The following is an 11,068-nucleotide window of genomic DNA, read 5'->3' as shown; positions in this document are numbered from 1 at the left end:
GGGGAGGGGCAGGGGGAGTGGTAGGAGAGAAAAATGGGTGTCAGGCTTCTGGGAGTAGGTAGAGAATGCCTGCCAGCGGAGGGTCTGGCCCGGGTGGTACTCACACTCACCTGCCCAGCCCAGTACCTTGAAGAGCCCCAAGAGCAGAAAAGCAGACAGGAAGAGGCCTATACCATCCTCCAGGGAGGGGCCAGAGAGACCTGGTAGGCAGGGGAGGTAAGAGTGAGCTCCTGAGTATCTTCCCAGGCACCCACCACCCACAACACCCTTTCTTAATTCTCCAGACTTTACCTGCCACCTCCAGGGTGACTTCAGCACTGCGCCCCAATGCGGGTAGGCTGGGGTGGTGGACACGACAGGCATAGCGCGCCCCGTGCTGTGCAGTGGTGACCGGGGATGGCTGCAGGTGCCCAGAGAGGCTGACAGAGCCATCCAAGTGGTGGTGCAGGGCTGAGAGCCAACTCTGCCCCTTGGCCTTCTGAAAGCTCCCCTCTGGACCACCTCGGAGCTCCCACTCCACCTCCAGGCCCTCAGAGGGGTAGAAGTGGGACACAAGGCAAACTAGCTCAGGGGGTGCCTCCCCAGGGGCAGCCCATACAAGAGGTGATGGCATCAGGGACACTTTGGGGGATTCTGGGAAGAGAGTAGAAAAAGGAGCATGGGTGAATCAATCCACATTATCCTCCCTCAGAGACCCTTAGTTTGCTCTCTGGCTTCCCGAAAACTGAGAGGGCAGAGCCTGGGTTTCTTTTCCCAAGATAGGGAACCTACTGTCTCCCCATTGGTGCATCACAGGAATCTTCATGCCATGCCCCAGTTCTCAGGGACCCCTATCCGCTCAGATTTGGGAATTTTCATCCCAAATCCCCTCAGATTCCCTGGAACTCTATCCATTGCAGCTCTGATTCCCAGGGACCCCAACCTATCTCCCTCCCACTCACCCAGCACTCTCTTCTCTACCATCCCTCCTGCCATCGTGTCCCCATAATCCCAGTGCCTACCCTCTACCCATGGGGATCCCTTTCCCCCAACTCACTCTGCACAGCAAGCTCCAGGGTGACCTGTCCTTGCAGATATGGCAGGTATATGGTGGCCTGATAGGCACCCTCCTGGGAAGGCTTCACTGCAGGCAGCCAGAGGGTCCCATTTCCAGTCCATGGACCCCATGACTCATCATCATCCCAAGCGGCAAATGCCACTGCCCCATCTCGGGCAGCTGGCATTTGCCCACGCAGCCCAGGAGTTGCAGCCAGGAGCAGGTGCCCCTCCCCTAGGTGCTGGTGTCGCCACTCCAGCCCAAAGGGAGGGGGACCTGGGGCCAGAGGTGTAGTGGCCTCTGGGGTGGAGGGCATGTAAGCAAAGCTCAAGTCCAGCAGAGCATCTTGTCCCAGCTGGATTCTAGTGGTGGGGTTGTGGGTGATGACAGTCAGCACAGCTAGGGAAGATGGGGAGAGGAGGGGGTGGGAGGGGCATGAGGGAGAGAAAGGAGAAAAAAAATAAATGGAGTTATAGGGACGACTCAACTCCAATTTACCTACCCCTCAGAGGACACCTCCTTTACTGAGATACACCATCTCTCAGCCCTCCCAGCAAATCGCTTTTGCTCTGGGACTGTGTGAGACCCGGTGTGGCTGAGGGAGAGGTCTAGAGGTAAATAGGAGCTGGGAGTAGGTATAGCCCTTGCAGAGTGCTCTGAACACGGTCCACTTGAGCTCTGGGGACAGTGGGATCTGAATGTACTTCTGACACAGCCTGAACACCAACCTCTATTCTCCATGCACCACCCTTAAAGAGCTAGGCCTTTCTTAATTTGCTTTCAAGGACAGTAATGACTTATGACTGTTGATCCTATGGTGCTACAGAGTATTTACTGACTCTGGAAGATTCTGGCTCTGGCCTAGACCTGAACACCAACTTCTATTCTCTAGGGAGGCAACTTATGCTGATTAAGTGCCTGGAACCTGGCTGCCCTGGTTAATTCCAACTCTGAAGCTATTTATGTGGGCCAGTTACTTCACTTTTTCATGGCTCTACTTCTTAATCTCCTAGAGATAATAATGATGATGCTAGTACCTATTTCATGGGGTTGTAATGAAGGTTAAATTATTGAATCCCTCTTGCTTCCTGCATTTATTCAGTTTCTGATTCTAAAGACACCTACATATGAAAGGCACTTAGAACAGTGCCTAGAACATGGTAAGTCTACAAAAGTGTTTGCTGTGATTACACTTAACCATCTGCTAGACTTAACATGCCCCAACTCGACAGCATCTCAGTAACATCCCCAACCTGGCTCCAATGCCCATCCTCTCTGCCTTGATAAATGGTCACCACCCCTCCCCACCGCCGTGCCTCCCCCAACCCACCGCCAGGCACTAAAGGCAAACATCTGGAGTCATAAGACTCTTTCCTCTAATTCATTCATTCAACTAATATTTACTGAACACCTAGGATGTTCAAGGTAGAGGACAGACTGGTGAACAAGATGGGCAATCCCTGCCCTCAAATTGCTTACAGTCTAATAAGGGAGACAGACGAGCAAATTGTGAAATATGCTATGTACTATCCCACCAGGTCTTAATTCTGTCTCCCAAATAGATCTGACATCTGTTTCCAACTCAAGTTCTCATCAATGTACATTTGGACAATTACAATAGCCTCCTCTCTGGTTTCTCTATCCTCTATCTCTCTCTCCTTCAATTCATCCTTCACACTGTAGCCAGCTACAAATCTGATCCAGTCAGTTGTCTGTTTAAAAATCCTAGCTACCTTGGAAACCAGCAACTAAAGGCACAGACTGGAGCTAGATGGCCCAGGTTCAATTCCTAGCCCTGCTTCTTACAAGCTGTGCATCCTCTGGCAAGTTAACTAACTGCTCTGTGTCTCAGACTTCTTCATCTGTGACATGGGGATAATATCAGTATGTAGTTCCTATGGTTGCTGAGAGGAATAGGTGTGATTATGACTATAAAGTACTTAGAAAAGGACCTGACAGATAGAAAATGCTCGATAAATGTTAGCCATTACTATTTTTGTTACCATCATCATCATCATCATCATCATCACTGGGTATCCTGGGAAAATCATTTAATCTGTATTTGCCTCATTAGTCCAATGATCTTATCCTTGCCTACTTTTTGTAAGAATTAGGCTCTTTGGAAAAATGGGGCACATACACAAAAATACTTCTGATGGTTCACTATCACGAAGCCCAGCTTTCAGGGTACTCGATAATTCAACCCCCAACTCACCTTGCCAGATTTCTCTTGCACCCTAAGAACCAGCCACATAGAATCCCTTTCTTGCAACTAGCAGAAACTCTAATCATTGGGCATTCCTTCATTTTGATCATAAGTTTCCTTTAGCTTCCAATGTCCCTCCCCACTTCCTCCCAAACATCTAAATACTCCATGTCCCTCAAGGTCAGTTCCATTGCTACTTCCTCCCAGAAATATCTGGGTTCCTCCAGGTGGAAGTAATATTTTTCTCTTGTGATTATCTGTATGTGATTTCTAATCCTAGCTTCTGAGACCTACAAGGTTAAACTTCTTTCAATCTCATAGGATTGTTTCTGTTCAGTACAGTAAAAAAAGTAGGCGATGTCACTTATTTTATCAAAAACTAGAAACATACTTTTGAATTGTTAAAAACAATCCACAAGATTAATAAATAAAACCTAGAGGTTTTACAATTTAACCCTTAAGCTAACTGCGCTCTTTAGTGTGGGTTATTGAGGCAATTTTAGACCTGCAGCCCACAAACTGGACTCCAAAAATACACGTGTAAATACAGCAGGGCCAGAACAGAAAGGAAATTTCTGTCTGTTTTTGCAGCTTGTATCATATAGGTTTTTGCTTTTCTGTTGAACAGTTAATGGTAACTATTATTATTACTGAAAAATATTTAAATCCAAATCAAATCAAGCCTTTAGGTCTAATTATCAATTTATAGGAAATACAGAGAAAAAGGTTTTTGCTTTTCTGTTAAACAATTAATGGTAACAACTATTATTACTGAAAAAAATTTAAATCCAAATCAAATCAAGCCTTTAGGTCTAATTATCAATTTATAGGAAATATAGAGAAAAAGGAACAAGGGAAGTGACACAATGAGGAAACAACTGGCCAAAAATAGAATGTGAGAAATTCTCTAGAACAAATGAGAAATCAACAGCAGTGAGGGGGGGGGGGCGGGGGAGGGAGCACAATTATGGAATAAAAGAGATTTAAGAGACAAAACTGTTATGGACTGAATGTCTGTGGTCTCTCCCCTTCTCCCAAATTTGTCTGTTGAAGCCTTAACCCGAAATGTGACTATATGTGGAGATAGGAGCTATGAGGAGGTGCGAAAGGTTAAATGATGTCATAAAGGTAGGGCCCTAATCCGATAGAGCTGATGCTCTTATAAGAAGAAAAACACCAGAGCTCTCTCTCCTCCTGTGAGGAAACAGCCACAAAGGGAGAGCTCTCACCAGACACCAAACTTGCTAGCACCTTGGACTTGATCTTGGACTTCTAGCCTCCAGAACTGTGAGAAAATAAATTCCTATTGTTTAAGACACTCAGTCTATATTTTGTTATGGCAGCACAAGCAGCTACAACAACCAAATATAATATATGGGCCTATTTTTGATCTCTATTTGGGCAAATAAACTGTAAAATAACATCATTGGAAAAATTGGGAAATTTTTAATATGGGCTAGGAACTAAATGATATTAAGGAATTTTTTGTTAGGTAAGATAATGGTATTTTCATTTGTTCTTTAAAGTCCTTATTTAATAAAGTTGCTGTCTGTATTACTTATGAGTAAAATAATATGATGTCTGGGATCTTTAAAACTTCAAAAAAAGGAAAGGTGGGATGACAAGATAGATGAAACAATTTGGTAAAATGTAATAACTATATGAGTGGGTGATGGGTATATGGGGATTCATTATACTATTCTCTCTCCTTGTGTCTGTCTTTGAAATTTTCCATAACAATGTTTTACAGGAATTATAAGAATTAAATATCATATACACGGAGTATGTTAATAAAGTATATCTGTCAACAAACATTTTAAAGTATTTGATAAGAAATAATGTATAAGTATATATTAGTATAATTATCAATGATCTGTAACCCTGGAAAGAGTCCATTTTTAATTTTACATTAAAACAACTTTCATTCTTTTAAATCCCTAATTAAGCAAAAATGCTGGAAAAGGAAGACTGCACACAGCAACTAGTCTTTACTCCCAGTAGTCTGTGAGATGCAAAATCCTGGACACTGCCCTGGCTGTACTTCTTTCTGGGCCCAACTGGCTTTGTATCTACAATTATCCATGACGTCTGCCAAGAACCTTTTTGAGAGCAGAATCTATGTCTGATCACTTTTGTGACCCTTAAGGGGCTCAGGGCCATCCCAGTGATTCTGATTTAATCTGCCTGGAATGAGGTCCAGCTTTCAGTATATTTTAGAAACTTCCAAGAGGATTCCTATTTGTAGCCTGGACTGAGAACTATCAGGCCCTAATATGTTCTTAGTGCTAATATTTATTGAGTCAGTGAATAAATTAACAAAGTATCTCCCTTGGTAGTCACAACAACCAAAAGGCAGATGGGAAATAGTATCCACATTTTACAGCAGGAAAAACAGACTCGAGAGAAAAGGACATTCTCATTCCCACTCTGGTGAAACCAGTAGCCCTGGGAAATACTCCTCCCCACCTGAGCTACTGTACCCAAGGGCAGTTTGTTTCTGCCCCTGGCCAAGGTGGGGTATGGGGAGCAAGAATAGAGATGTAGGCAGAGGCTGGTGCAGAGTCGGTCCCCTGGTCCTGCGGGTGATTCTCGCTCAGTGAGGAGGGTGGCAGGGAGAAGGTACTGGGGAAGGGAGGGTGCAGGATTAGGCTGTGATTGACCATACGGTCACGCTGTGCTGTTTATATAGAGATCTCAAACTGAAGGAAGCCAAGGACTCTGCTCATATACTCCCATCCTCTGTTGCCAGGAGGGTAAGCTCATAGATATCCCAGTCAGATCTTTCCTATTCTTGCTTTATCTGCCTGCTTCCTCCCTGAGCTCCAGCCCAGCCAAGTACCGGACCTCTAAGCCTCAAACCATGCTGCCGGATGCCATAAGCAGGCCTTGCAGTGGGAGCCATCTGGTCTCCCGCCGTGTCCCTTCCGCCCACTCAAGCCCAGCGTTTGGTGACCACAGAGTTAGCACATGCCCACGCGTCATAACGAAGGGGCTGTCAGGAAGGTCAACGCGCTTGAGCTCAAGAGCCTTTGTTTTGCAGCCGTAGCACTGGATGTGGGCACGAGTGAGGCCCGAAGGATGATTTTTGACACAGGGTTAACAGCAAAGGTGGGGATGCCTAGCAAGACACAGACCTGGGGTGGGGTGAGGGGGTGTTCCTGCTTCTGAGCCCCTCCCAATCGCATTTGCCTTACAACTTTCTCAAGGTTGGCAGTCTGGAAACCCCGCCTCTCTCCAAAGCTTCACCCTTAGGAACACCAGGAAGCCCCGCCCCCAAACCTCAGGGTTTTTTGTTCTGTTTTGTTCTGTTTTGTTTTGTTTTAATTGATCGGGGGTAGAAGAAGCGTAAGAGATTGTTTCCTTCTAACCAAACTCACTTGCTTTACAAATAAGGAAATTTAAAACCAAAATAAGGAAATTGAACTCGGATTGGGGAAATGATTCGCTGAAGTCCACAAAGCAGTCGCTGGCTGATCTTGACCCTTAGAACCCACCCATTCAATTCCACTCCCCAGTCCCAGCTTAGCTACCTGTTGCCATGGTGATGAGTCCAGGATCTGGCTGAGGCTCGGTCTGTGATTGTAGGAGGCTGGAGAGGCTGAGGACCGGGCTGGACATGCTGACCATGAACCAAGTCCCGTCCAAGGCCCGCGGGCAGCTCTGCTCCGGAGTCAGGCCTTTGACCCAATTCACAGAGGCGGGGAGTGGGATGTAATGGCTCATCTCGCAGTGTGGCGTGGGGGCGCTCCGGGGGTACCGCCTGAAGGCAGCCTGCAGGGTGCCTGTGGGGTCTGTGAGCATGGAGAAGTGGATTGGAGCTGTAGAGTCACCGCTAGGAAAGGAGCGCGGAGGGCAGCGTCCAGGGAATACACACGTGACCCGGCAGGGAGAGATTTAGAGGTAATCTGGACTTTTAACAGAGGAGGAAAGCGAGGCCCGAGGTCACCGAGCGACCTACAGAGGAGAAGGTTTCCGGTGGAAGTGACAGAGTTGGGGCGAGTCCGGGAAGACTCACCATGTACTCTGAGGTAGCGCTTGGGGTCGAGGTCCGGCCGGGGAGGTATTCTCCCTGGGCCCTGGCGCAGCAGCAATGCAGCGGGTTTCTTGGCCAGGCGGCCCCCGTCTGCATCCTCCACGAACCAGCATTCTATCACCGTGGGTCCCGCCGAGACGGCGGTCACCAAGCCTGGGGGAGAGGGGCACGAGTGAGGAGGTGGTTCAGAAGTCTGGTGACCCGAAACCCACCCCCATCCCCTCGCCAGCGTCGGACACGTGACAGGGTCACCTCCCTCCACTTCTCCCCAGTTCTGTTCCAGGGCAGAGTCGCAGGGTTCGCTCACCCAAAGCCAGAGCGAGGAGCAGGGACAGGTGCTTCATGGCGCCGCGATCTCCTCAGTCTTCTTCCCTCTTTCACTTTCGCTTTCTTCAAAAAGCCAGCAGGAGGGGCCATAGAAATCCCCGCTCTGGTTAGGTGAGGGTGCGTGGGAGGCAGGTCCTTTCTCCACTAGCGGAGTAGGGATCCCGAATATCCTCTCCAGTTCTGGTCTGGGGACCTCGGCCGCGCCCCGCCCTACCGGAACTACCCAACACCGCCGAGTCCCACAGTCTTCCCCAGCTCTCCCGTCTTCTCCTTCTAGAATCCACTTCATAGAGAACCATTACTCCTCCTTCCCCCACCTGTGCCAGGTCCCCAGCAAACACATAGGGGTTGTCGGCAAGCCAAGTGCAATGACCAATAAATATTTTAATTACCGTTTAAAAAAAATATGATTTAAAATAAAAACCTTGTACTCCTACGACTTACTCCCTAAAGAGAATAGAGTTGAGGGACCCCAAGGTGGGGGAGAGATTGGGGTAGAAATAAGGGGCACATCCTGGGGAGGGAGGAGTGGGGTGGGTTCTAGGACAAGGGTGGGGCTCAAAGGCCTGGTCCCTACAACAACACAAACACAGACTTCAGGTACAGACTACGACCACCTGATCCTTGATCCTGTGACTCCAGGATGCTTAACAGGTACCCTCTCCCTCCCCCCACCATATGCACCCTACTCTGGAGCTGGGGCTTTAGGGTACCCATTTGAGGGAAAGGAAGGGCTTAGTTCCAGGGATACTTTGAGGGGAGGAGCTGAGGAGTGGAATGGGGTGGTCGGTGGCACAATATGGTTCGCCCTCCAGAATATATACAAGTGCAGAGAGATAAGGAAAACAGCCGTGGTGAGAGATTACCTGGGGGCCACAGCGCTTCTGGCTCGTACTCCCTTTCTTCTTCCCTGAAAGCTACCCCCAGTAGCCTGCCCCATTCAGTTTGCTCCTCCGCCCCCACTAAAGCCCATCTCCGCTTTGTGGAGGCTGGGTGGGGACCAGACCCGACGGCTGGACGGCGGCGTGGCCCCACCCGCCTCGTCGCCTTTGCCCCCGCCCATCCCGGGGGACTCTCTCTTGGGTGGCAAGGCTGGCCCAGTGGGCCCCCCAGGCCCTGGTCCGGCCCCGCCCCCGCCCAGGCGGTGCCTGCGCTCACAGTGTCCTCGGTGGCGCATGAAGCTATCTCTCCACATGAACTTCTTGGCGCAGACGCTGCATTCGTAGGGCTTGAGGCCTGTGTGCGTCTTCATGTGCTCAGTCAGATGGTGCTTCATCTTGAACTTTTTGTTGCACACGGGGCAGTCAAAGGGCCGCAGGTTGAGGTGCATGTTCACATGACGATCTCTCATGCTCTTGTGAGAGAAGGCCTTCCCGCAGTGGCACAGAAAGATCTTATTCCCATCCCCACTGCCTGTCCCTCCAGGGGTCCCAACAGCACCACCCTGCATGCCCAGGCCCCCTGTGGATATGCCCCCCAGGGTCACTGCCCCATGTTCGGCTTGATTCCCTGGTGGCTGGCCTGGAGCCTGCGAGGACGAAGATGATGGGAAGACTAGGATCTGGTTGCCCTGCATATCCACAGGAAGCAGGGGCCGTGGTGGGTGGGAGGGGGCATAGGTGGAAGGGGTGGGCCCCCCGGAATCATCAAGCCCTGTTCCAGGACCCCCACTCTCATAGGGGCCAAAGTCATTGGAGGACTCACAGAAATTGACCTGCTCCTCTCCCTTGCTGGGAGGCTCAGTCAGGGTCCGGACATCACTTATGCTAAGGGTAGCCTCAGCTCCTCCCCCTGCTGGAACCCGGGAGCCACCCCCTAGCTCCTCATCTTCATCATCTTCACAGGTTAACACCAGGTCTTCCTCCTCCTCATCCTCTTCCAGATCTTGGTCTTGGGAACCCAGGGGCGCTGGTGCTGGGCAGTTTCCACCCCGCTTCACATATACCCAGTGTTTCTGTGGCATGATGCTGGGGGGTGCATAGGTGGAACGCCGGAGCCCAGCCCCAGGAACCACTGCACTCCTCCCATCCCCACCATCATCGCACAGCTCATCTGCTTCCAGCAGCAGCTTCCCAGAGGTAGCCCCCTCATTGCCAACCACAGGGGCTGGGAATATAGGGCCACCTCCTCGACGCTCCCCATTGCCCACTGCAGAAGCTGCAAATGCCTCTTGGGAGGAAGATGAGAAGTCAGTGGACTCTCGGGGGCTGAAGTAGTTGCTGCTGCTGGGTGACTGATTCTCACTGGCCCGACTGGAGGCATGGGAGCGCACAGAGCCCATGGTGGAAGGGGCCACAGTGCTCCCACTTCCTGATGGGACCCCAGCACCAGGGACAGTGACTGAGGTGGCTGCAGCAGTGGTGATGGTGGTAGTGGTGGCCGAGGCCCGGCCTTCACGAAGGAGTTCAGTGCATTTATCCACAATGTGCCACATTTGGAGCACAGAACCCACTGTGAGGAAGTTGACAATATCAGCAGCAGCCATGCTGAGGCGGCCAGTGTAAGCTGAAGCCAGGACAGTCTCAAAGGCTCCTGGGTCCATGACGCTGGGCAGCGAGATGGAAGTCATGCCCTTGAGCAGGACTTGGTCGTGGAAGTATGGGGAGGAGGCAGCCAGGACAGCGCGATGAGCCCTGAACTCCCGGCCCTGCACTCGGATGGACACATCACAGAGCTGGCCCTGTAGCCGCTGCTGATTGAGGGACTCCAAGAGGGCACTGGTTACTTCAGGGAAGGACACGTGTACCACTGCAGCTGCAGGCAGGGGCAGTGGGGGCGGGGCCAGCGACAGAGGCAGGGAGACTGCTGCCCCACTTGGAGACAGAGGAGATGGCTCCATGGTGTGGAGGGAGGGGGTACCCCCCCCAGCCACAGGAACAAGGGAAGGAGGGCGGCCGGGGGGGTCTCTGGGAAGGAAAAAAGAGAAGAATGATAACATCTCACAATGAAACAGTCCTTTACAGTTCAAAAGCATGTTCACACACCCATTATCTGAGTAACTCCCCACAACACTGTGAGGTAGATATTCCTCTCAACCCCATTCCATAGATGAGGAAACTGAGGCCAAGAAAGATTAAGAGATTATTCATGGTCACACAGCTAGTAAGTGGCAGCACCAGCAAACATAGGTGTCCTAACTCCAAATCCAGTGTTCTTTCCTTGGAGATTAAAGAAAAACATGATCTTCCAGAGTAGGGTGCCTCCCTCGGAATTTCCCATTTGCTTGTGAGCCTTTACAAAATTTACCTTTTTGGTGTTTTGCACCCTTTTCTTCGGAGGGGGCAGGTCTGTTCTTGTACTGATAACCACCCTCTCTATCCAATTCCCTTTAAGCTTTGCCCCCGGCTCTTTTGCCGGTCACGCCCCTTTGGCCCCAGCTTATCTCAGGCCTCATCCCCCTTAAGACCCGCCCCCAGGCCCTTTCGGCCCCGCCCCTTTCAAGGCACGCCCCCTGTGGCCTTTTACA

At 50.4% G+C, this 11,068-nt stretch overlaps 2 protein-coding genes across 3 annotated transcripts in view; both read right to left on the bottom strand.

Moving 5' to 3' along the window:
- TAPBP (TAP binding protein) overlaps positions 1-7,812 on the bottom strand; it is a 10,269-nt gene extending 2,457 nt beyond the window's left edge. For both annotated transcript variants that reach the window (XM_006907376.3, XM_006907375.3), the window contains exons 1-6: positions 7,583-7,812; positions 7,258-7,428; positions 6,773-7,033; positions 1,037-1,435; positions 292-633; positions 111-200 (exon numbers count right to left, since the gene is read on the bottom strand). In XM_006907376.3, coding sequence (XP_006907438.1) covers positions 111-200; positions 292-633; positions 1,037-1,435; positions 6,773-7,033; positions 7,258-7,428; positions 7,583-7,619 — 1,300 coding nt within the window. In that variant the 5' untranslated portion in view covers positions 7,620-7,812. The remainder of the gene's footprint in view (positions 1-110; positions 201-291; positions 634-1,036; positions 1,436-6,772; positions 7,034-7,257; positions 7,429-7,582) is intronic.
- A 141-nt stretch (positions 7,813-7,953) lies between these two features.
- Positions 7,954-11,068, bottom strand: part of ZBTB22 (zinc finger and BTB domain containing 22) — a 3,786-nt gene continuing 671 nt past the window's right edge. Inside the window, exon 2 of the mRNA XM_006907374.3 lies at positions 7,954-10,508. Coding sequence (XP_006907436.2) covers positions 8,543-10,508 — 1,966 coding nt within the window. The 3' untranslated portion in view covers positions 7,954-8,542. The remainder of the gene's footprint in view (positions 10,509-11,068) is intronic.

This window comes from Pteropus alecto, unplaced genomic scaffold (genome assembly GCF_000325575.1).
Source record: "Pteropus alecto unplaced genomic scaffold, ASM32557v1 scaffold202, whole genome shotgun sequence".
In the NCBI taxonomy this organism is placed as follows: Eukaryota; Metazoa; Chordata; class Mammalia; order Chiroptera; family Pteropodidae; genus Pteropus; species Pteropus alecto.
The sequence above is the reverse complement of the archived record's forward strand: the minus strand, read 5'-3'. Positions and strand labels throughout refer to the sequence as shown.